Source organism: Cebus imitator, unplaced genomic scaffold (genome assembly GCF_001604975.1).
Source record: "Cebus imitator isolate Cc_AM_T3 unplaced genomic scaffold, Cebus_imitator-1.0 Scaffold662, whole genome shotgun sequence".
Lineage (NCBI taxonomy): Eukaryota > Metazoa > Chordata > Mammalia > Primates > Cebidae > Cebus > Cebus imitator.
The window spans coordinates 382766-408423 of NW_016107977.1; the positions used below are offsets into that span (position 1 = coordinate 382766).

The 25658-nt window shown below is 55.9% G+C and overlaps 1 protein-coding gene across 1 annotated transcript in view; it reads left to right on the plus strand.

Moving 5' to 3' along the window:
• The first annotated feature begins 213 nt into the window (after window positions 1-213).
• Window positions 214-25658, plus strand: part of KLF13 (Kruppel like factor 13) — a 47026-nt gene continuing 21581 nt past the window's right edge. The window contains exon 1 of the mRNA XM_017518191.2: window positions 214-1236. Within this exon, the coding sequence (XP_017373680.1) occupies window positions 651-1236 (586 nt within the window). The 5' untranslated portion in view covers window positions 214-650. The remainder of the gene's footprint in view (window positions 1237-25658) is intronic.

Sequence of the window (25658 nt, forward strand, 5' to 3'; positions counted from 1 at the left end):
CCCCTAACGGCCGGGATTGGCCTGGCAGTGCACTCACGGGCCAATGGGGTCCGTCCTGGCCCTCGGCCACGCCCCCTCCCAAGGCGCGGGCACGCGACCGCTCCGTTCCGCCGGTGCGCGCTCTGGGCTCCCCGCCCCCTCAGGCCGGGCAGCTCCCCGCGGCCGCGGCCGCCTGTAACCTGCGCCGCCAGGATGTGGCTGGGGGCTGACGTCGGGTCCAGATGTGGCCCCGGCCCCGCCCACCCCCGGGGCCGGGCCGCCCACACCGAGCCGCGGCGCGCACGGCAGCTGTCCCGCCTGCCACAATGCGCGGCGAAGCTGCGGCCGCGACTTAGCGCGGTGGTCCCTAACGTCGCCGACTGGCATCCTTAGAACCCGCAGCCCCCGACGCCGCGCGGGGACCCCACTCGCCCGCGCACCCCATGCTCTCGATCTTCGGTGTCCGGCCGCTCCGGCGCCTCGCGGACGCGGAGCCGCGCGGGTGACGGCAGAGGCGGCTGCGCGCCCAGCCCAGCCCAGCCCAGCCCAGCCCAGCCCGAGGAGAGGGCGCGCCGCGCCCCCGCCCCCCGCCCGTTCTCCCGAGGCCGTGGGTGCGGATGCGCGGCTGACGCCTCGCAGGGAGAGCACCGCCGCCGGCCCCAGCCCGCAGCATGGCAGCCACCGCCTATGTGGACCACTTCGCCGCCGAGTGCCTCGTGTCCATGTCGAGCCGCGCGGTCGTGCACGGGCCGCGGGAGGGGCCGGAGTCCCGGCCCGAGGGCGCGGCCGTGGCCGCCACCCCCACGCTGCCCCGCGTCGAGGACCGCCGCGACGGCAAGGACAGCGCCTCGCTCTTCGTGGTGGCGCGGATCCTAGCGGACCTCAACCAGCAGGCGCCGGCGCCGGCCCCAGCGGAGCGCAGAGAGGGCGCCGCGGCCCGGAAGGCGAGGACCCCCTGCCGCCTGCCGCCCGCGCCGCCGCCTGCCCCCGAGCCCGCCTCACCCGGCGCCGAAGGCGCGGCGGCCGCGCCCCCCAGCCCGGCGTGGAGCGAGCCGGAGACCGAGGCGGGGCTGGAGCCCGAGCGGGAGCCGGGGCCCGTAGGGAGCAGCGAGCCCGGTCTCAGACAAAGGGGCCGGCGGGGCCGGAGTCGCGCGGACCTCGAGTCCCCTCAGAGGAAGCACAAGTGCCACTACGCGGGCTGCGAGAAAGTTTACGGGAAATCCTCGCACCTCAAGGCGCACCTGAGAACTCACACAGGTCAGTGGGGCGGCGCGGGCGCCCGGAGTGCGCGGACGGGTCCGGCGCGAGCTGCCCGACCACGCCCCCGGAGCCGCCGGCCAGGCGAGAGGTGGGGACCCGGCAGGCCGGGACGTCCGGGGCCTCGCCCCTTCCCGGGTCGCTCCGACCGGCGGGCGGCCCCGCGCGCAGCGCCAGGCGGGTCCCGGTTTTCGGAGCCGGCGCCTGCCCGGCGACCGCGCCCCCGCCGGGCACGCCCCCTCCCAGGGCGCGCTCGGGTGGGGCCGCGGGGGCGGCTGTAGTCTTCTGGGCCGGGGGAGGGGGCGGGGATTCCGCCTGGCCGGGGGCGGCGCGGGCAGGTGCGGGCGGCCTGGGTGGGGATCGGAGGCGGCGCTCGTGATGGTGGGGCGCCCGGGGACGGGGACGGGGGTGGGGGCCGGGGCCGCTCTCCCATGTCCGTCCTCGTCTCCTCCTCCGCCGCCGGGCGCGCGCTCAGGAGGGGAGGGGCCGGCCCCGGCGCTCGGCGGGCGAAGTTCACGCGGGGACAAGGCTCCCTTAGCCACTCGGCACATTCTTCGCTCTCTTCTTCCTGTAATTTTTCCAGCTCTCTAAGGTTTAATTTGTCGTAACCAGAGTCCGCGGCGGCGCTGGGCGACGCGGGGGGCGGTCCCGGGTCCCGCTCCCCGCCTGCGGCTCTTAGTGGGAGCCCCCGCCCATCCGGCTGGCGGGGGCGGGCCCGGCCCCAGGGCTCCTCTGCCTCGCGGCTCTGTCCCGAAAGGAGCGCCCTGGCCGCTGCCAGTCGTCGGTGCCGTCCTCTCGCCTACCCAATTCTCACTTGCCCTGGGCCGGTGCGGGCGGGCGGCACCTGCGCGAGGGCGGGCACTGAGCCTCCAGCTTGGGGACCACCGCCCGCCCCCGCCAGCTCCGCGGCAGCAGTTCCCACGCGCGGCCTGGTATTTTGTGGTTGATTCATCTGCGGCGGTTTCCTCTCCTCCCCTTTTTTGTTTCGTTTTTAACACAAAGATGAGCACGTTTTAATGGATGGCTATCGTCCTTCCCCATTTTGGTGTGAAGAATTGTCTGCTTCCCCTGAGCTCTCGTGAGTTCTTCTGTGACACCTCTTTTACCTTGGGGACAGGCTCAAAACCGGTGTACTGAATACTGTTACCTTGTGACCAAAGGTAGTGGTCTCTTATTTATCAAATAGTTCATATAGTGATTAAAAGGCACAAAAAAAAGCTGCAGCCGTGGAGACCCTAGAGTTGAAGGCCACTTTTTCCCGGTACATTTGGAACTGAAAGGGCCCGAGGTCTGCAGGTGAGGCTTTCGGATCTCGAACTAACTCCCGCCCCCACCTACCCCGCCTCCTCGCTCCCCCTCCCCAAGGCTGTACTCGGCCTCCCAACCCGTCCTGTGGCCGCCCCAAACCACGTGGCAGGTGATGGGGTAGAGGGTGAGAGTGGAGCCTTTTCTAGGCATTATGCGTCAGTTAAGGGTGTGGGGGTTTAGGTTGGAAGTGAGGGTCATTGTGGGCCCAGAGTTCAGCCCGAGGCGCTGCTGCAGGGTGGGTGTGGCCCTGGGGGAGGGGCCAGGCTAGGCTCGGATCCTGGTGGACCCTGAGTATCGGGTGGGGGCAGCACTTGGGGAGTGGCTGGAGTTGAGAACCGCTTTGGGCGATGATGCCTGTGCTAGGCGGCATACTTAACGTTTGGGAACTCTTTCTACAGCCCCTGTCAGGGTGGCCTTCCACCCTGCAGCACCCGTAGCTGGAAATTGAGGAGGGGGTGGCCGAGGGAAGGGGCTCACAGTTGTGGTCAGGGCTGGCTCAGCAGGGCCCCCGCCCTGGGATGTCTTCCTGGTGGGTTCACCTTCCGCTTCAGGCTCTGGCCCGCGCGCAAGCCCCTTGACTAGAAGATTGGTGCAGGGGCTCTGGAGTCCCGGGCCTCCTGCTGTGGGTGGGGCCAGTTTCCTCCGAGCCTCTAGAAACCCAAGGCAGGCGAAAGAGAATGGAACCAACCCTTTGAGTGCCTGCATGTCCTACAACACCTATTCTTGGAGCAGAGAAACTGCTCCACCCCTTCACGTGTGCAGAGATCAGAAGTCCTACCTCCAGGGCGGATGCCGGCCTTTGAGTTGGGAGTGCACAGGGCTCCGGCAGCGGGTTGGAGGGGAGTTGGAAGGAATGCAGATTTCCAGGCCCCTGATGCTGATCTCGTACATACAGTTCCAGTCTGCACCTGGGAATGCATTTTAACCGGTACCCCAGATGACTCATTATGAGGGCTGCACGGCCCAGAAACCTGCCTTTGGAGGGAGTCTCGTTCAGTATCTGGTGGAGGCACCCCTGGGAAGCCCATTTCCAGCCCCTGACCAGGTGTGCAGAGCCTAAGTAACTGGTGTTCTTCAAGGGAGAAGGGGAGCATCTCACAGAAGGGGGGAACCCAGGCTGGCCTTAGGAATGACTGAGAAGGCAGGCCACGAGGGCATGGCTTTGCTACAGCAATGAGGTGTCTGTGGTTTGTGGGCCTCTAGCAGCATTGTGGGGTCTCTGCAGTCAGTGACGGAGGTCATGCCCGGCCCTGTACTCCATTAGACGCGGGAAGGTGCCCTCGAGCCCCTTCCTGCATCTCCTGGACCCACAGTAATTTCATGGCAGAGGATGAATGCCAAAACCAGGAAGGTAGCCAGCTTTTCTGTGCTGTTCCTTTGTGTGACCGGGGACAGGTTCCCAGATCTCCCTGCAGTTCAGTGATGTCTGCCCTGACCACCTGGAAAGTCTTCAGGGAAATGAGGTCAAGTATGTGAAGACTCTTTGGGAAGTGCAGGGGTCAGCCTTGACTCTGGAGTACTTGTGGTCTGTCGGCTGCGGCTGTGCTCTGATCTCCCACCCCTAGCTCTGAACAGCTGCTTGCTAAGAGCTTTCAGTCCTGGTTAGCCGTGTGGCAGTGTGGACTCCCACTCCCACATCCCAGAAGGCATCCTGTGGACCCGTTGGCCTCTGTCACATTTAGGTAATTGTCGATATTATAACAAATGCATAATAACACAAAACCAAGAAAAGCATCTCTGCAGCTCATGCTACTTTATTATTTGGCCAATCAGAACTCCCCAGCCTAGGCCTGGAAAGTTTGCTAACAGGAGCTTGGGGGACAGCAAGACCAGGAACAGACTTTCTTGGAGCCTGAGGTGCTTTGATGCAGAAATTCAAGGACTTACTCCAGATAGGTCAGGCGGGGGCACTCTTAAGGGCAAACTTGTTCCCCAGATCCTGCCTCTGGAGAGTCCTGCTTGTTGTCCTGAATGGGGAGACTTGGCAGGCCCCTAGCAGAATGGCCACTTGGTCTTTCTTGGCAAAGAAACCCTGAATACATTCCTACCTATTTGTTCCCACAAAGAATTGTTTTCAAAACTGTTCTATACCCTGTTTTCCCTTCAGTGCTGGAGCCAAAACATCTTTCCGCATGCTGGGCCATCTCTGGGCTCTGGGGGCCCCATGGAAAGGTGGGCACAGTGCCTTGCACAGCCCGTCCTCCCACAGAGCCTGAGGCATCTTCCTGGTCACCTGGCCCTGTTTGGGGTGGAAGCGGGAAGCAGAATCAGATCACATTCTCTCAGCCATTTCCTGTGATAATTTGGGTGGGGTTCACCTGAAATTTATCTTTACCCACAGAAGCAGGGTTTGATCCTGACAGATGATCCCTCACCCAGCACACACTGGCTTTAGAGCCTTGTTTCCAAGCACGATGCTCCCTGGCCACCTGCAAGTACTCCCTGATGCTGCTGCCTGGCAGAGCAGAGGGCATCTGTGTGGGATCTCCTTTACCCAGGGCCAAGCCAGGCTTGTTGGTAGCCTGTGCTTCATACAGAGACACGCACAGGCCAGTGGCTTAGCACTCCTGCCCCTCCCTCTTACACCCTCAGGTTGCCAGTGGTGCTAGTTGTGAAACTCCTCAAACAGTGCAGAAGTGTATGCGGCATGGGAGGTGCCAGGCTGCACCGCCACCAAACCACTGTTACCCCATGTTGGTGCATTTCTTTACAGACCTTTTCGAGGGATTTGCATGTATGCATACAAGCGTATCCACATAGACATTTCGAAACGTACATAAATAGGATCCTAGCAAACATCCCACTGCTGGCATTTTGTTCTGTGTGTTGCTTTTAAATGAGGCATCTTCACCCTTTTTCACAGCTGCATGGTATTCCAAGATGCGGTTACATGGCTGAACCGTAACTTACTTAACCCCTCACTTATTGAAAGGACAGCTTCATTGCCTTTTCTGTGTTTTGCTATTAGCAGTTGTGTAGCAGTGGACCCTGATGTGTGTGTGTCTTGGTGCAGGGGAGCTGGCATTTTTGTAGGACTGAGACCTGGTGGTGGTATTGACAGGGTTGATAGGTGTTGGTTACATCTGTTGTGGAGTTACTATGTTAACCTAAAAGACATTATGTTTCTAAAGGAAACAGACCACAGTTGGTGTCCCTGTGCTGAGGGAGAGACCTCTTGTGTCGCCACTCCACCTTCCTCAAAATGTTTACTTCTCCCAGTTCTCCTTTTGCATATGTGAGAACATTTAAAACAGTACCAGCAAAACCACTGTCACTCCCGCACGCCTGGTGGCTGGCTCTCCTGGCCTTCTTCAGTTCTGGTTTTCCAGAGATTGGAGAGTGTTCGGTGGGGGCTGGGGTGGCGACATCTCCCTTCCCTCCCTGCTGAAAGAGGGCTGGAGGCTGTGCTGCCTGAGCCAACGGATAGGCCACAGGCATTTAACCTGTATCCTCTGTCTGGGGCTTCACATGTTTGGAACACAGCAGAGGTGGGGGCCTGATCCTTCTGAGTAGGTGCCGTGAAGCCCAATTCTCAAACTTCTGACAGCCTCCTGCCTTTAGGTCCTGTTTGTTCCCACTTTACGCATAGCTTAATTCCCTTGGTCACTGAGGAAGGGCAAAAGACATGGACAGCAGCTAAAGGCACGGAGGAAACAAAGCACCAGGTTGCTAACATACGCATGTGTAAGCGTGTGTGTTTACATGGGTAATGAAGAAGCCCTGGGGTCAACCAGTGCTGGAACAAGCGTGGGGCCGTTTGTGGTGGACGGTCATGGAGGCCTGCATGAGAGACCCTAGAATAACTAACACTCTAGCAGGGATCTTCAGACACCAAGGCACTGTGAAGTGTGTTCAGTTTGTGCTTTCAGGAAGCAGTTAAAATAGTTTTAAAAATAAAAACTTCTAGAATGGTATACTTGGCTCTCACAATCCTAAGACTTCCAGACTATTTGCTCCAGGGTCCAGGCATTGTTCTGTCTGTATTAGTTTACATCAAAGTATCTCATCTTCACAAGGACTCTGTGAAGTAGGCACTATTATGATTACTAAATTTCAAATGAGGAAGCGGAGGCTCCAGTGGGTTAGGAATCATGCCCAAGGTCACACAGTAAGTGAGAGGGGAGCAGGGACAGGAGCTGGGGCTTGTGCCTGAGCAGCTGCTCCTGAGCTGGGTGTCCCCATTGTGCCCTACTGCTGCTCCTGTCTGGACCTGTGTTCCAGGTGACTGCAGGTGGGCAGGGCCCCGTGGGAGTAGAAGCCTGGATGTCCCCAGCACACGGCTTCCCGCACAGATTTTTATTGCTTCTGAACAGTTGAGGAAGTAGTGCACTGAACACTCCTGTACTCTTCCCATAGAATCATTGGGTAATGTTTTACCACATTTTTCTCCTTTCCTCCTTCCCTTTTTCTATCTAAATAAATAAAAAGTATATTTTTTAATGTATATTTTTCTGCCTCTCCTGTCTCTTTAAATATTATCTATTATCAGAGACACTGTCCATATTCAGTTCCCTTGGCGATTCCTGAAATGTCCAGTGTAGGATTCAGGATCTGGTTAATCACACACTGCCTGTGGTTGTCCTGTCTGTTCCTTAGCATAGGAGAGTTTCTTGCCTTCGGGTTTCCTATTGTATTACGCTGGCATTTGAAGGCCACTTGTCTCGTAGAACATCTCACAGTCTGGATGGCCTGATTGTTTCACATGATCAGGTCTGGTTTAAACAAATTTTGGTCCAAAATATGGCACAGGCGATGTTGGGCACTTGCATTGCATCATGGGGCAGGGCATGGGAGATCAGCCGTCCCATTGCAGGATCACATGGTTAACGTGGGCAGCCAGGCTCAGCCCCTTCTGTCCACCTGGTTGATTGCTACTCCATCTTCCAACTTCCTTGACCGGACAGATGAGGGGTGGGTTCTGCTTTCGAAGTCAAAGGACCACCTGGAGGAGGCTTAGGTGCTCCTTTCCCCAAACAGACAAGACACCCTGTTTTTCTTTGGAATGAAAATGGCTCAAGGTGGTTTTAGTAGCCAGCTCAAGGGTAGCTGAGTGTGTTCTTGGTCAGCCCAAATGCCGGCCCTGTGGCCACCGGCTGCCTTTCTCCCAAGGCTGAGGAGGGCCTATGGTGGGTGACACCCTCAAAGTCCTGGTGAGTCTTTATGTGCTTTCAAAAAAAAGCAAAAATTGTCCTAGGTCCACACACCTGAGCCTGTTTTTCTTTCCTTTCAAAGCCCCAGATGGGATTATTTTCTTGAGAAGTCAACTTCCTGTCAAGATGGGAGTACACTTCTCTCCAGCTTGGCAGTTCAGAAGCAGCTGCTGTGCTGTGTGGCTGGGGTTGAGGTCATAGAGACAGACACTAGTGCAGCCCTCAGGGCAGGAGGTATGGAGTTCAGAAGGTTTTGGCCACTGTTCTGGGCCAATGCAATGGAGACTTGAACTTGTTTAACTATTGTTGGCATCGGTTGGGTACTAGGCATAGAAGAAATCGTCACCCAACCAAAAGCTATGCCATTTGGCCCTGAACACACATGTATGCCTCCATATACAGGTGCATGTGTATAACCACATACAGGGTGTGTATGAGGGGATGTGGCACCCTGTTCATGCTCGTGGCTGAACGGAGCATCATCCACACCTGGAACATGGTGGCTGTGTGGAGTCTCTGATTTCTAGTTCAGTTTTAGATCTGAGGTCCATCTTTACCCCCAGCAAATGTGGATCAGCTGTTTGTGAGTCAGGCTCTTGGGGGAGACATGGAGTTTGCTCAGTTAAAACTAGGGCTATGGTGAAGGGGCTGTCCCTTCGCACCCTGCCGCCCCACCCAGCAGAGTGACCGGGCTCCTGTGTTCTCCACGCTGTCCCCCTCCTGATACAGGGCCAGGCTATGATCGACATTTGCTGTTGGGCATGGTTTGTGGCGGGAGAGGGAGGGCACAGGATGACACTGAGCACCAGAAACACAGCCTTGACCAGTCCTGGTTTTTACCAACATCGTTCTGGACAAACGGGACAGAGAACACTCTTGGCGGGAGGAGGAGTCTGTTTATTTTTCTCCGTTTTGAAGTTCATCACACAGAAACACTTGCTAACCAGAGACTTGGCTACACTCCGTGGCCATTGGCCAGTCTGTCCCAAGGTGACCTGTTTGGAGAAGCACTGAGGCCTGATGCCTCAGATTAAATGTCCTTGTGCTGGTGCCACAGGGGTGTGGCCTACTCTGCATGGATGGGTGACCCTGGGTCCCCAGGCATAGGGCACAGGCTCATCTCCTTGGAGCTGGGGCCCAGGCTGCATCATGAAAGAGCTCTGCAAGAATCAAAGGCCCAAAGCAAAAATCACTTGCCAAAGAGCAGGTGGCTCCGAGCCTGCCTTGGGCTCCTGTCTCAGGAGGAGCTTCTAAGGTGGAGTTGTGGCAGGTGCCTGTCTCCTGTAAGCACGGGCCAGATGGAAGGAAGTTTGGGAGTGGGGAGATGATGACATGGGCTCAGAGGAGCCATGGGCTTCTCCCCCTACCCCAGCATCCACTGGACACACATGGGAGGTGAGGTGATGGCCGAGCAGCCTGGCAAGTGGTGGGGGCCCTGGTTGGGGCCTCCTCACCCTTTTTTGGAGCTCTGGCAGCTAATCCTTGGGGCTCCACCATCCTCTCCCGGTCCAGCCTTGTTGGAGGACACCTCTGGCTTCCTCCTGAAGTAAGGAGAGCCTGTGAACAAAGCAGTGACCCCAAGGCCTGTGGTCACTGGGGATGGCAGGGGCTTTGTGCTTCCGTATGTGGGTCCAAGCTGTGGATGGGGAGGCCTTGTGTCCTGGCATGTGGGGCGTGGTCAGGTGCTCCCTGTAGGTTTAACAGGTATGCATGGGTTAGCGAGGCCTGAGAGTCCATCTTGGGCCACACCCAAGTATGTGCAGAGCTTGTGATGCAGCCAGAATTTCCTCCTCTGATAAATTCCTTCTCTGAGCCTTTCCACTTGTCTTTAACTCTTTTTTTGTCCAAATGCTCACTAAAAAGAAAAAGAATAAAAGGAACTTGCTTTGGGGCTATTGGTAGAAGTTAAAGTTAATGGTGGAGCATGAACAGGGGTGTCTGCAAGGAATTGTTGGAAAAGAGGTTGGAAATGGAAGAAAGGCATATGTGAGTCTCAGAACCTGACTCCTTTGTCAACTGGGAGTGGGGCAGAGGGCATGGGTCCAGCAGGTCATTGGTCTTGGGTTACCAGAAGGGTTAAGGCTATTCACCTGGGCCACTGGCTGAGTGGGCTACTCAAAGCCAAGATCTGGGAGCTGGGGTCAGCACCATGGGTGCACCCAGGCATCCTGCCGACAGCAAACTCTAACACATTTCCATGGTCCAGGACTGATAAATGGGAATTAATGACATAGTTGCCACATATCCAGATCGGGATGTGTAAATGTCTGGGCATATAGCCGACTCTCGATGGTCTTGCATTGCACATTTTGGCCCATCTGCTCCTCCACACGTACTGCCTGCTGTCCTCACCTGCATGACTGGCTATGTCTGGTTTGCTCACTGGTCACTGAAGGCATCCATGGGGTTGCCATCTGCCCCATGTCCCTCTCCCACGAGGCATGCTGAGTGGCCCGCAGCAGGGCAGGCAGGGACTCAGATTCCCTCCGTCCCATCGCTGAGGTCTCACTGCCGCCAAGGATTCTCCTGTGCTTGTCCCCCAGTTGTCGATTTTGTCTCCTGGCATGGCTAGTGTGGCGGGAGGAGGCCTCGCAGCAGCATATGAGGACCCACAGGGTCTCTGGCCCCTCGCTGCTGTGCATTCTGAGGGAGGGTGCCTGAGGTTTTGTTATCTTTTCCAGAGTGCCTTTTTTGTTTTTTTCTGCTTGCATGGCAGGCCCTTTCTGAAATTACAGTCATAGATTGCTTAATGACAGGGATGCATTCAGAGAAATGTGTTGTTAGGCAGTTTCGTCCTATGTGAACATCATAGAATGCACTTATACATGCCTAGATGTCATGGCCTACTGCACACCTAGGCTCTGTGGTGTAACCTGTTGCTCCTAGGATACCAGCCTGTACTGCAGGGTACTGTTCTGAATGCTGTGAGCAACTGTCACACAATGGTATGCCTTTTGTATCCAAATATAGACAAGGTACAATTAAGATGGGGTGTCATTTTATGAGGCCAGCCTCATCCCACGTGCACTGTCATTGTCTGAAGCGTTATTCTGTGGTGCATGGCTGAACTTTGCTGCTTGACCTATGGTGCCAGAGCATTCTCTGGATGAGCTTGAGGAGCTTTGCAGGGTTCCATCTTTTATCAAGGTTGAAATTAGTTTTAGCACTTTCCGCTGTGTCCCCTTTTCAGCTGACAGAGCAAGAGCCCTTCAGTGTCTAGTGTCACAGGTGTAGAGCTGCTGTGTTGGCGAGCATGTAGGTGGTTGTCCTGAATTACTGTCAGACCTTAGAGTCTTGCAGGAAATACAGCCTTGGCTACTTAGAGCTTGTGATTTGAAGCTTCCCTAATGATGGGTTGGGTAGAACACTTCAGCAATTTGCTTTGGACAAATTGTATCATTCTTAAGTCATTCACTTTACCCTTTGAGAAACTTCAAAGTTTATTTCCCTGATCTTCCTAGTTGCCCTGGATTATCAGCCAAGCATTTTAATTTCTTTGCGCATCTAGCACTGCACATGGCCTTGGAAGATAGATATTTATGTGCGTGTGTGTGTATGTGCATGTGTATGTGCCCGTATTTGCGTGCAGATGTGTGTGTGCTTGTGTATGCATGTGCACACATGATCAGCCGTGTAGCCAAGTCTCAGAGCAATTGTTCCACTGGAAGTAACCCAGTCTTGAGGCGTCTGGCTAGGCGGTGTGGGCTGCAGAATGATGCTTGTTTCTCCCAGCTCCATGAACCCCACTGGGGCTGCATCACTTAAAGGCCAGTCTCTGCAAGAGCAGGGTAGGAAGCAGCAGTGCATGCCCAGCCGTGGCTGTGTAGGCAGAAGCAGGCTTCAGGATGGAGGGCGGGACCCTGGAGCCAAGCCAGAAGGTGTGTACTTTTGGTCCCTGATGGGGTACTCCATCTTGGGCCATTCTGCCCCAGTCTCTCTGCTCCTCCTCTGCAAACCAGGGGACCCAGCAGCCTGCTGGGATCCTGGCCCTGGCCGGGTTAACGGATGGGAACCGAGCTCCTTGGCTGCCCAGCTGAGGTTCAGTCTGGCCCCATTCTCACTTCAGTTACTCCCCCTTGTAGTCTGGTGTGGGAGCATTTCTTTAACAGCCTTTAGGGGTTTCTAGCCCTCAGGACAAGCAGCAGGTGGGTATGCAGGGGAACAGCCCCCAGGGGCATGAGGAGGGAGGGTGAAGACACCACTCCTTTGTGCTGTCTGTAGCTGCTCTGCATGGGAGACACTGCGGGGGAGGCTGTGGCTTCCTCCTTCCACCCTCTGGGGATGCCCTGGCGGCTTGTCCCGTGGGGTGTTGGGAGGAGGTGGCTTGGCTGACTGTCCCTGCTCACGGTCAGGGTCCTCCTACACAGCAGAACTGGAGGTAAACACTAGGTTGCCTTGGCAACTGGGCTGCGCCAAGGCTCCAAGTGCTCCTGGCTAGAGAAGTTCCCATTGTCTCAAGTTTCTAGGATGAGTTTCTATTTTGATTTTTTTTTTTTTTTAATTAGCAAGAATGACTAAGACACCAAAATGTCTGACCTGGTTCCTATAATTTCTTAATAAACATTTGCCTTCCCTTTATAGGAGGAATGTTTTAGTGATTCATTGACTTTTCTTTTAGACTGTGACAAGGCTCTGGTGAGGCAGTATGGGGGCAGCAAAGAGGGCCCCCACTGCCGACAGCTGTCACGGGAGGCCGGGAGAGCGCTGGCCATGATCCAGGGACCAGGAGTGCTTACATAAACACCACACCAGGATTTTATTGGCTTTGAGGCTAATTAAATTCCATGGAAAATTTTGGGGAGATGGCTCTTTCCTGTTGGGTGGTCAGATACCCATAACTGGTGCTTCTAGAAGCTGTCTGAAGGCTGATGAGTCTGACTGAGCCCCAGGGGCGCCCTCCCACCAGGTGCTGGACTCTCCCACCAGAGGCCCGGCCCCTCCCTGCAGGTCAGGGCATGCGCTTGTTTATACCTTGTTGGTGTTTGCTGTTAAATTCTAACTGCTCACGTAGGTAGCCTGGGCTGGCTGCGCCAGTGGATGTCCTCCCACCCGTTGTGGGAGTGCCCCAGGTGGCTCTTTGCTGTAGGAGATGAGGCAGCAGGCTCTCGCGCAGGCCCGACCCTTCACCTTGGATTTCACTGGGCGTCCCTGCTCTGCCCACCCATGGATTATGTTGTACTGAGTCACCCACCCCATGGAGGGGCCAGGTGAGGATCCAGGGAAGCGGCTTCATTTATTTCACCGTCAGTAGACCCAGGTTGCCCTGGTGGGTGGTGTGCCCCTTGAGCCTCTCTATGTGTAGGCCTGTTTCCAGGGTCTCGTCTTCATCGTAGGTGTGCAGGGCTATTTGGGTCCCTTCCCACCACTCAGCAGGCTGAGGATGAACCGAGTTGGGCCGGGCTGCCTCATGGACCCTCCCTCCACTGCCCTCATGGCCAACCTGGGGTGGGAACCTGCCTGCAAAGCCTGTCCCTGCAGCAGCTGCTGTGGCAGTCACCCTGGGAGCCGGGCCTACCAACTAAGCATGAAAAAAAATGTTCAGATTTGCTACATTTGTTTCAGAATGAGTCCCTGGGGTTGCCTGTGCACACCCCAGGCCTCTTGGCCTTTCCAGGGTTCCTTGTTTAACAGGCAGCTCTCCTGTGGTTGGGTGGCACACGGTGGTGGCGAGGGCCTCAGCATCCCTCCTCACCTGGGTGCCCAGCTCCTTTCTTATCTTTTCTGTCTTTGTAAAGCAGAAACAGTTCTGCTAATATCACCCCTTTCAAGGATGTAGGTGGAATTTTTTTTTTTTTCTCTGAAAAATATACTTTTTATAGTGGTTAAGGAAAAACTTACGCTGGGCGCAGTAGCTCGTGCCTGTAATCCCAGCACTGTGGGAAGCTGAGGCAGGAGAATTGCTCGGGCCCAGGTTTGAGACCAGCCCGGGCAACATAGTGAGACTCCACTGGGCATGGTGGTATACACACTTGTAGTCCCAGCTGCTTGGGAGCCTGCAGCAGGAGGATCCCTTGAGCCCGCGAGGTGGCAGCTGCAGTCTTGCCACTGCACTCCAGCCTGGGCAACAGGGGGAGATCCTGTCTTTAAAAAAAAAGAAAAAGAAAAAAAAACCCTGAAGTTGAAGGTATTGAAATAGTACTAGAAAGTGTTAAAGGAGTCCAAAACCTGAGTACTTGTGGGAGTTTCGTGGGAGACCCCGTGCCCCTGTGCCCTGCGTTCATTGTGAGAATTTGAGCTCTGAACCTGGAGCCCTGAGTCATGGCTGTCTCTCTTACTGGACGGCCTCATGGAAGTTTGACTCCACAGATGCTGTGTTTGCATGACCTTCCTTGGGAGCCTCTCAGTGTTGTTTTTCATCAGAGAAAGGCCTTCTTATCTGATAGTTCTTTGTTATCTAAACAGAGACACTGTGGCGTAGTGGGTGTGAGCCCCGGCCTCGAAGTCGGACAGGCTGAGCCCAGCTCTGGGTTTTCATGGTAAAGTGGGTCTGGTCACGCTGCCTCTAGGAGCAGAGGGGGATGACATTGTTTATGGGCACCTGAATGAACACACAGGTTTGGTGTCTTAAAAGAAACAGAATCATAGACAGTTCAGAACTTTTTTTTTTTTTTGAGGGCTAGGTCGTAGTTTGTCACCTAGGCTGGAGTGCAGTGGTGCGATCATGGCTCACCGCAGCCTCAAACTCCTGGGCTCACAGCATCCTCCCACCTCAGCCTGGGAATGTGCTGGGACTCAGGTGTGAGCCACCACACCCAGCCCAGAACTACTGTTTTAAAGCAGGTGCAGGGTCACTTTCCAGGATCCTCACAGCCTGCCCTGAGCCCCCTGGCCAGAGTTACCCTGCAGCACAGCGTGTGGGGTGATGCTCCCGGCATTGCGGCCTCAGGTGCATCCAACCTCAGCTTCCGTGTCTGTATCTTCCCAGATAAACCCCGACCTGCAGCAGAAGGTGGTACAGTCTGTGAACTTCTATGAGCATCCTGTTGTTGCTATGGAGACCATGTTGCTAGGCATCAGGCGTGCTCAGACCTGATTCAGGTGAGCCTCATGTGTTACCAGGTAACCAAGCCCTGTGAGGTACCGGCAGGTTGTACCTGGCCAGACTATTAGCAGAAGTAGCTGAACTGAAACTTCAACCTCACGGTGGAAGACTCAGTCATCAGAACATTTCTGGACAAGTCCATCTGTTTGAGATGGGCTTGAAGGTTCCCCTGCATCCTGTAGTAGTCAGTCTTGGGCAGTCTCCCAGGGACAGAAGAGACTTTTCTTGCAGGTGGCTATGCTAGTCTTGCTGAGTGACGCCACCTCAAGGGAAGGACTTTCTGAGACCAGGCTTTCTCTGAGCGAGACTTCCCATACTGGGCAGTCCTCGGTGGGAATGCTGGCCGTTCCCCCAGAGACGCAGCGCCCTGCTGGGTGCCCTGCCTCCCTCCCGAGGCCCAGGCGCCATGAGAGTTTTCTTAACTGACAGCTCTTCTTCAGTAGAGAGCAATAGAAATCCTGTTTGCAGCCAAACTTTGCCTCAGTCGTCCACTTTGTAACAGCTCCTTCAAGGGGGGCGCTCATCGCTGCCGGCAGCGTCTCAGCCATCAGCAGCCGGGGGAATCCCACTCAGGACTTAGGTTTGCTATTTTTGTGTCTCGCCTGGGCTTCGCTCATTTCCACAGGCATTCCTCTTCTTGTTTACAGGAGTAATTGCCTTCATGAGCTTTGGGCCATCTGCGGATATATGTATTTTTTTCTTTATTTTCTTTCTTTTTTGGGGCAGCAATTCTGTGTTTGCAAATATGAGGATTGTTTCCTAAAGGGAAGCACGGAGGCCTTGTTCAGGCTGGCCTCTCAGCTGCCTTTATTTCTGCTTTATTTCTAACTTCTTGTGAGTGGATTTGGTATGGAAATACTTCCTGTGGTCAGAGGTGAACATTTGGAGTGACTGTAAGACCGTGGTCTTCCTTGCTCTCCTGGCATCTGATTGCTCTGTGAACACTTGTGTGTGTCCGCCAGGCAGGGCCTGCTTGCTGGAGAGGGTCGGGGCTGCTCCTGGGCGTGGGGTTTCCGCATTCCTCTGCTGGCCAGGCTCCTGTGCTTGGGCAGAGGAGGACACCGAGGCACACACGTTGTCTCTGTGCTCTGCTCTTGTGGTTGTGAGTGGTCCTCTGAGTGACTGGGTATGGAGAGGACCCTGATCTGGGGACTGTCCTGCACCCTTGCACGGGGCGTGCTGGCTCAGGTGTGCAGCAGGCACCATCCTGGGAGAAACAACGGAAGGGTCCGGGGTGGCCACATTTGAATGTTCTGCAGAGGCAGATACCTTCGGGACTTCAGACTTGCCCCTGGCCCTAAGGGGGAGTTGCGGTGCCCACAGCCAGGCTGGGTCACACAGCCTGTCACACAGCCTCCTGCAGTCTCAAGTCTGCACACCTCCCACCAAGTGTCAGTCCCCAGCAGTGGGAAGGAACCAGCCTCCGGCTGCTCACCTGCAGGGAGAAGGCAAGGAGGCATGAGGGACGCATTCAGCCTCCAGTGGGGACCACAGTGGTCTGGGTGCTGACGGGCCCTGGCAGAGGCTGTGTGCCCACCTGTGCTGTCACCCTCCTGAACCACTAGAACAATAACTAGGTTTCATATTAGGAGATAATTTCCAACTTCAATAAATGACCCGGAAAAGTTTTCTACTTAAACTGCCCATTGTTCTTAAGAGCTGGCCAGCTCTGGCTTTCCAGCAGCACACGCAGTCCTCAGGTGAAGCTGGGTCCTGGTGTGGGGATGTTCCCGCTGACTGCAGGTCACCATGACTCCACGGGGAAGGTCTTCTTGGAGAGGCCTGAGGCTCTGGTGCATGAATTAACCTGCTCTTTAGTCTTCCCTGGGAGACCTCTTGATCCCCTGCGCCACCCGCACTTTTGGTCACTCGTCATTGTTTGTATAATCTGTTCAGTGTCACTCCCTATGAGACTGCGGCAGAGAAAGGAGAGCCACACACACATTGCAAGTGGCCCGTGCCTGGTTGCTGCTCTAAATACTACTGTGCACAGACGGGCTGGCTGTCAGGGGTGACTTTGGCCCTGGGGGATGCTCTCCACCCACGTGGAACAAACACCTGCCAATACTTTCAGCTGCCTTTTGCTAGTACTGGGCACCCACACCACCCTGGGCCTGTCACTCTAGCTCCAGAGGTGGGGCTCTTCCCCACACCTGTACCCGTCTCTGTGTAGATGAGACACCCCAGATCTGCCCCTCCAGCCTGTGTTAGGAGGGCAGCAGGCACCTGGGCTTGCCCTTCTTTGTGGCAGGACTGGAGGAGTGTCAGCAGAGAGTGGCCTTCTTCACTTGCCTTTTAAGCCAGGGCACACTCTGAAAACACGCCATGGCTGGACGTTTTCATGTGTCTGGCTGGCAGGGGCTCCAGGGGAGGTGGCAGGGGTGCCAGGCACCAAGGCCAGGAATCCCCAGCCGCCCAGACATTTGCCAAGCCTGGCTCCTCAGTGCCTTGGCTGGTGGCCTTTGGGGGTGAAGGGGGGTGACTTCACCCCCTGTCATGGCTGGCCCACGGCAAAAGGGGTCACCTGTTGCTTAGGAGCTGAGGCTGGGCTGGGCCGGGCTGAGGGGCCTGTTTCTCTTCTTGATTGGGGGAATTTGGGCCAGTGGGGAGGGAGAGCCCCCCCACCATGGGACCATTGTAGAATTTGCCATAAGAATGCGGAGAAGGAGTTCTGGTCCTTGGATTTACAGATTTTTATTCTAAACATAATAGAATCTTTCTTTTAACAAAATCTTCTGGAATCTAGTGCAGAAAAGAGCTGGGGAGGATTGCTGGGTGGGGCGGGATGAGGGTGGGAGGGGTTTGACTTTGTCCTGAGGCTGATTGGGATCCTCCCTTGGTACGCAAAGGAATGCCTGAGAGAGTGGGGAGGGAGGGGCCACAAGTAACCCGGAGCAGGCCAAGGTCCCAGGGTTCAGCCCAGGACAGCCAGGCTAGGTACAAGTGGACCCTGGGAGCTGGCCAGGGAGCGTGAGCTGTTGCAGTTTGGGGCAGGTGCCTTTCAGACTATGTGAGTCAGGTTCCTCTCCTGGCCCTTCTGAGGGTGCCACCCTGGCCTCCCAGCCTTTGAGCAGGTGGGGGTTGGGGCTGGGCTCCATGGGGCTGGGCAGGAGGAGGCAGCTGTGAGATTCTGGCCAGAGCCAGGAGAGGAGCAGGGCAGATGGTAGGCAGGCACACTGCATCAGGCTGGAATTGCCTGTGTCAGTGGATGGGTGGGTGGGGGCTTGGGCATTCCTCATCCATTGCCTGAGTGTCATGAGGGGCCTGGCTCTGGCTGGTTCTTCTGTCCCTTGAGGACATGGTGTCTGAGGGTAGGGCCTGTGGCCCCACCCTGTGTGCTGCTCTGGGACCTGGAGGCCTGTGCCCCCGCCCCGGCCTGCCTCTTGCCCCTTTGGGTACCTCTCTGGAGAGCACTGGGATGGGGACAGATCCTGCTAGGACTGCCGAGTGCCCAGCAGCAAACAGCGGGGCATCTCCAGAAGTGTGGCAGAGTCCCGTCTGAAACTGACAGTAAGTCTGTGAGTGTGAGGAGCTGGTGGGTGGAGAAAGCCCAGGAAGTGCACCGTGCCTTTGGCCTTCAGCCCTCTCACCAGGGAACCCTGCCCTGGCTGTCGAAGTTGTGAGGCCGCAGCCTGGGGCCGACCACACCAGTGCTTAGCGTGCTTAGTTCCAACCCAGGCGTCTGCCCCGCCAGCCTAGTGTGAAGTCGTCAGATGCTGTGCACCACATGATATGTCGTGTTTGTACTGTCAGTTTACCAGGGGCAAATGACCCGCTGGGGAGGGCTGCAGCTGCTCCCCACTTCTCACCCCTGGTTGCCTCTGTTGCCCCCAGAATACCGTTTATAGGCACTGATGGGGGTTATGGTTCTAGAGGAAGAGTGTCTGAGCTCAGAGTGAGTGCAGCTCCACAAGTGTGCCCCTGTGTGCCAGCATCAGGCACAGGTGCCTGCGAGCCCCTCTCTATGGATGCCTGCCTCACACTAGATGCTCACAGCCCGGGCCTATCTCTCAGGAGCCCCCCGGGAATCCTGACAGGAACCCAGAGCTGTTGTGCACAGAACACCAGGTCAATGACCCTGACTGTTTCTGGGAAGATTACCCATCTGTGACTTCCAGAAAGCACCTCTTCCTTTTTCTGAAACTCAGTCTTCTCCCCGGACCTCCTGTCCTCTGTTTTTCTCTGAGCCCAGAAGGAGAGATTTCTGCACGGGCCCTTTGCCCTGGCCACAGGCCTGAGCTCCTACACAGCAGCCGCTGTCCTTCCCCTCCTGGACTGGTCCACTCTAACCTGACCCATCCACTTTGGTAAAGAGTGTGATGGACCCCGCCGCTGTTACCAGTATTCAGCCAGCCACACGGCTGCGGAGAGCCCCTGGGCCACAGCCGGGCAAGAGTTCCTCTTTGGGCTCACTTTCTTCTCTTCAGGGGCTTCCAGGCCAGAGCCCCAAGGCTTCATGTTGCCCCCTGCCCCAGCTTTCTCAGGACATGGGGTGTTCCCTTCCTTGCAGGCCCCCTGGGCCCCACCTTGACTGTGGTGATGAAAGAGGCCGGATGTGGGGCCCAGGGTGTGGCTCTGCATTGGAGCGCTGCTCATGAGGGATGCCGGAGTCCTGTGGCAGGCCCTTGGCCAGCAGAGCCTCAAGGCAGGGGAGAGAGGCAGGCAGTGTGACTTGGGAAGCCAAGGCAAGAAATGGCTAAAGGAAACGTGGGTGGCACAGTGGCTGGGGCCATCCTGTGGCAGCAGCTCAAGGGGGCCCAATCTCCTGTGTCTGCCTTCCCACCCTCCAGCCTCTGGGGCCCTGGGATGGTATGTAGGCTGCAGGGTGGGGCTGCCTCTGTCGTGGCTGCGGCATTGGTGGAACAGGTCATGGCTGTGGTGTTGGTGGAACAGGAAGGTGCATTGTTGGTTTTTCCTGCACCACAGCCCCGGAGAATGATGCCCTCCCAGCACGAGGGGAGCTGCGCTTCTCAGTGCATTCCAGATCTCAGGCTCCAGTGTCTCCAGCCTGGCCTTCTTGGCTACTCTGTGTGGGTCTGCCACAGCGTGGAGGCGTCTTCCTGCACTTTCTGGGTACTTCATTTCCGAAGGTGGAAGGCAGGACCTGAACCCCAAGCGTTGTTGCTGGTAGAGTAAAGTGGAAAATACGCAGGCTTCCTGTCTTCCTGGGAAGACAGGACACTGTCCCTCCTCCCAGGGATCGCGTGTGGAGCTGGGACTGGAAGCTTGCTGGTCTTGTCAGGATGACTGCAGGAGGGTGACTGGAGGGTGACATCTGGAAGAGAGAGCAGTACACAGGAGCGCAGGCGCCCCTCTTCACGTTGGCTTTGCACTAAAGGGACAGCAGAACCCAGAGGAGTCTGACTGTGTCAGCCCAGCCCCCAGTGCCTTCCGAAAGGAAAAACCGTGCATGGTACGTAGGCACACATGCATGCATGTGCACACACACACAACGCACCACATGCTTTGTATTGAAGCGTACATGTGCTACAGACCACTTAAGTGCAGAAAAGCTAAAAGAAATTAAGTGGCACCCACAGTTTTACCTCCCAGACAGGACTGTCGCCTGGCCCCGTTCTCACTGAAAACCTGCCAATGTGGAGCCCAGGAACCCCCTCCTGGCAGCCGTGGGTGTGGCCCTGCAGTCACTGCAGCCTGCTGCTCTGGCCCCCGATGGCAGCACTGTGAAGACCCTAGGCCCCGACTGCATCTCAGGCTGCAGTGCCTGGGCTCCAGCGGCGTCTTGGTGACGGCAGTGGAGAGTTGAAGCACTGCCTGGGGCTGCGGAGGAGGCCCAGTGTGCCTCTGTAACAGAAACATTGGAGACGGGTGGTGGACAAACAACACATTTATTTTCATAGTTCTGGAGGCTGGAAGTCCAAGGTGAAGGCGCTGGGAGATTCTGTATCTGGTGAGGACCCTCTTCTTGCTTCATATACCAGTGTCTTCTCATTGTAACGTTTTCACATGGTGGAGAGGGTGAGGGGATTCTCTGGGTTCTCCTTTCTAAGGGTACTAATCCTGTAAGGAGGCCCTGTCCTCATGACCTCATCACCTTCCAAAGGCCCCACTTCCTAGGACCATCCATTGTCTTGGGGGTTAGGGCTTCAGGGTGTGGGTTTTCAGGGGACAAAGCGTTCTTGCCTAACCACGGAGTGCAGATGGCGAGGTAGGGTGAGGCACTGTATCCTCTGCAGGCCTACTCCCACCTACTCATGGCAGCTTTTTTGTCCCTTAACTTGGTAGGGCCACAGCCTATGACTGTCACTCCATCTGGGGGAATCTCAGGACCCAGGGAAATGCTGCTGCTGCCCATTTAGGAAGAGGAGGCTGACGCTGCTTTCCTGTGAGCCACCTGTGCAGGTTATGATGTGTTTCCTCAGAGCCTGGACTGACTAACGCCGGCTGGGCCACGTGGGAGGCAGGCGCCCTGTCAGGCAGCAGTGGTACAGCAGTGCTCTCCTCGATCGAACAGCTGCTGTGCTGAGGACCTGGGGATCTGGAGGGCGCTTGCCTTGTTCTGCACTGACCCTCCACGTGAGTCTCTGGGACCCAGTCTGCTCCAGCTGGTACCAGCCTGTAGTTAGTCACCTCGCCTCTGATACTTCACTGCTCCGGCCGCATGAGTGCAAAGCAGTGCTCTGCTCCTAGTGCCTAGCATGCAGTGGGGAGGAACTAGGCTGGTGTCTGCAGGAGAAGTCCTCTGCCCATGTGGGGCAGGTTTGGACCAGGCCTGTGCCACTGTGCCAGTGACCCAGGCTGGGAGCAGGGAGCTTCAGGTCTTTGGGCTGCTTTAAGCCTGTTTTTCCTGGGTCTGGAGGGCTTCCTGGAGGAGGAGGTTCATAGCTTCCAGGGCCCCTCCTGCCAGTGTGAACTTGGGTGTGAATTAATGAAAAGCAGATGGGCTCAGATGTCCCTGGAATTCTACATAAAGTTGAATGGTAGAATGCTACCAGCCATGTGTTCTTGGCAGAACCAAAAGTACTCGGAGTGTTGCTGAAGCTGCCAAGTCCTCAGAGTAGCCTTTGCCGAATTTGTGATTCATGGGATGATGTGCTTTTCTCCACCAAATGAAGCCCTGGAGAGAATGGCCCCTAACCCTCAGCCATTCCAGACTTAGACCGTGGTACAGCATGTGGCCCCTGTTTTTAAGCCAATATGCCCATTTCAGGGCAGGAAAGGACCAGGGTCTGGCCCAGTCATGTGGGATCTTGGGCACCCTGGACCCAGGGATCCTGGACAGAAAGATGAAGCTTTGGGATTGGGGAGGGCGGGAATGGGCCAAGCAGGCTCCAGAGGGTGCTGGGCACCTGGATGCCAACCACATCAGCCCGTTGTTCAGAACCTCGCCCTGGCTCTCCTCTGCCTGGGCCTAATGAGAACGATGGTCTCTCAGCTGGGCAGGTGGACATCTGTGAACTTCATCTCATTACAGCTCTCAAAGGAGACAGAGTGTATATGCTCCCCTCAGCTTCTGTCTTCACCAAACTCCTAAAATGTGGAGTGTAGGAAATTCTTCCCCTGCAGGGTTCAGGATAAAGGAAATGACACCCAAGTCTTGGTTCTTTGTACCTGTTCCAGCCACTGGGTATTTAGAGAAAGCAACTTGGCATGTAGGTGGTCTCTGGTCCAATTTCACCCCCTTTTTTGGTGAGATCTGGAACTTGCACAAGGACTGGCTCTTTGGCTCAGCTTTCAGACCTTGAAGGATCCACAAGGAACCTTTCGTCTGGGTACAGCCCTTGAGAAGGGCCTTAGAGGTAGCCAGCCCAGTGGGAAAGTTGAGGCTTAGTAAACTCTTGAGATGTTCCCATGGCCGGGCCAGAGCGCAGGCCTGGCACTCTTCACCCAGGGGCCTTCTGGGCAGCGGCAGTTTGGAGTAAGTCAGGAGCCTAATGTTTAACGATCTCTGTGTAAGAACATGATGATGGTGACAGCAGGGACGCTAGGAGGGAGTGTGAATGGACATCCAAGTAAGAGTCCCCCAGTGTCTCCAGGAACCACTTGCTGTGTAAGATGACCCACATCCACCGTCGCTGGACGTGGTGCAGATTCTGAGTTGGGTCAGAGCCTGAGGAACTGAGTTGGAGAGTCTTTGCTCAGCCCATGTCATGGACTTGTTTTTGGTGCTCTGGGCTGCGGTCAGACCTAAGTGTGTTCCTGTTCGCGAGAAGTTGCCTTGCCAAAAGACCATCATTTGAGTGCCTGGCATTCATTTTTATTTTTACTTGTGAAAGTCAAGCATGTAAATTAAGGATGATTTGGGAAACGGGAAAATATCAAGAAAAATTACCAAGGAGGAATATCAATAACTTTAATTCCACCACTCACAAGTCTCCACTGTTAAAACCTGGGATCATCTCATACAAACCATTTGCTGTCCTGCTTTAACACGGCCCCAAGCACTGACTGCTTTCTAACCTGGCCTGAATGGTTGCCCCGTGTGCCCTTGTCTTGCACTGAGAGCGCCAGTGATTGGCTGTCCTGGGACAGCACCAGGACATCGTTCACCTCATTATTTTCTTTTTTTAAATTTTTATTTATTTTTTATTTTATTTATTTGTTATTTATTTATTATTTTTTATTTTATTTATTTATTTATTTTTAGAAGACGGGGTTTCACCATGTTGGTCAGGCTGGTCTTGAACTCCCTACCTCAGGTGATCCGCCCACCTTGGCCTCCAAAGTGCTTGGATTACAGGCGTGAGCCACCACATCCGGCCCACCTCACCTCATTATTTTCAGGGCAAGTTGCTTCTTTTCAGAAAGGAAGGATGAGTCTGCTTATCCACAAGCAAGGCATGAGAGTGTCCAGGTACGCACCCTGGCAGGGTGAGTGGGTGGGTGAGTGGCTGTTGGGTGTCTAAAAGGATTTTGCAGTGAGCAGAAGTCACTGTTTAAGTAGATTTTACACAGCAGAGGGTCCCCAGGCTGCTCTGTACCTGGGAGCTTCAGACCCTTCCGAATAGGCCTCCCCAGGACCCTCAGATCTTGGAGGGTTTGTGATCCAGCCTCAGACACCAGGGTCCTGAGATCTTGCATTCCGGGGAAAGGTGAGATTGTCTCACTGCAGAGGCCTGGCCTGCTGCAGACCACACTCAAGGGTTTCTACGTCCCTCAGTCCCCGTGTCTACCCTGCAGGCTCTCTGGGTTCCCGGTGTCCTTGGTCCTGCTCAGAATGCACAGACCTGATGGCACCAGTGAGAAAAGGACAGGCTGTGTGAGCTCTGCCTGGCCTAGGCGTGTGCTGGCCATGGGCTCCATGCCTGCCTTCTCCATGGGCCATGAAGTCGGCCAGCATCCTCAGCAGCTGCTGAGATTAGCGCCTGTGTGTGGTGCTGCTTGGTGTGCCTCTGGCTTCTGGCCCTGTGCTGGCCCCGTGGAAGGGCCCGTCAGCACTACTCTCTGCTGGGGACAGGAGCACCATCCTCAGGCTGGGTCTGCTGACCTGCTCTGCACATTTCCAGCCTCCTGTATGCTTCCCGCTCTGAATTATGACCACTGGGCTGATTTATTTCTTCTGACCTTTGCAAACTGTTAGGTGGCAGAGATCAATGAATAGAAACTTAATAAAAGGCTGTATTAAATCCCACACATCCAACGCTGAGCCAAGTTCCCTTAGGACTGAGCATCACCAGATAGAACCCAGAGACCACTGGCATTGAGACCTCCAGGGTGGCTACTTGGAGTTTTTGTAGGGAGGTCAGTTTATTGACGGTGGAGCATGACGAGGCCGGACTGTCTTCCCCGTCTGTCTGCAGGCACCACACGGCCCACCTGGGCTGTGGGCTCTGTTGGTGCCACCTTGGAGTGTGTGGTTTGCCCTGGGCCTTCCAGGGAGGAGTGACTGGGAAGGGACCCTGGATCAGGGGGCTGGGCTCAAGGGTGACTCCACATCTGCTGACTTTGTGGCTTGATTTCCTGGTCTGTCACTTAGGGAGTTTTACTGGGGCCTGTTAAAAGGGTGAGTGCCTGGAGGTATCAAAACAGGGGCTTGTGGCCCTGGTCATCCAGTAGTTAGTGGGGATGTTTACAGCCACCGGTGCTGGGCCTTCACTGGAGAGGAAGTCACGCCCACGTTAAGTGCTTGGGAAACCTGTCCCCTGCATTCTGTAACCCACAGCTGCAGGTGCTCTGGGTGTTGCCTGCCGCCTGTAGAAGGCCCCCTTGTGAAGAGGGGAGCCTGAGGTGGGGGGGCCTGGGCTGGGCAAAGTCCCTGCCATCTGGCCTGCCCACCTGGGCCTGGCGGTGTTGGGCCTGGTCCCAGCAGGGCTTGGGCTGCTTCCAGATCTGTTTTCATTTTCAATTCCCTTTATTGCTAAAACCACCTCGGGCCGCAGAGAACAAACTGTTGTCCTCAGCTGACCTCGGATTCCTGGCCTCAATTGTTTGCCTTTTGCTAATTTTAGCTTCTGATCATTTCCACCCTTATCCTCCCCCTAAAGGGAGACACAGACCAAGAATAGCTGCTGGGAAGGGGGGCTGCGGTGGCTCTGGCCAGAGTTCCAACAGTGAGCTGGCAGGGCTGTGGGGTAGCTTGCTGTGGCCAGGTCTGGGGCAGGGGGCTTTCGGCCGGCAGCCCCCCCACACCCTTCCCTTCTCTCACCAAGGACCCTGTACTGCAGTCCTGGGCCTCAGAGGAAAAGAGGACTTCTCTGTTTCTTCTTTTAAGCAGAAACCAGGCTGCTTCTGGGGAAAACCTGCACCCCCACGAGCCTGCCTAGCTTGAAGACCCCTGGGAGTCCTTCACTCTCCTGAGCCCTTCAGACGCCAGGACCCAGGTTATAGTCTGGGGTCAGACGTGGCGCTTGACTGCAGCCAGGTCCCGGAGACAGCGTCAGTGCGGAGGCCTCAGCCTGTCCAGTCCCTACCCAGCTTGGCCCCGGAGCCTGGAGCAGCTCTGCCTTCCCAGCGAGTGCCAA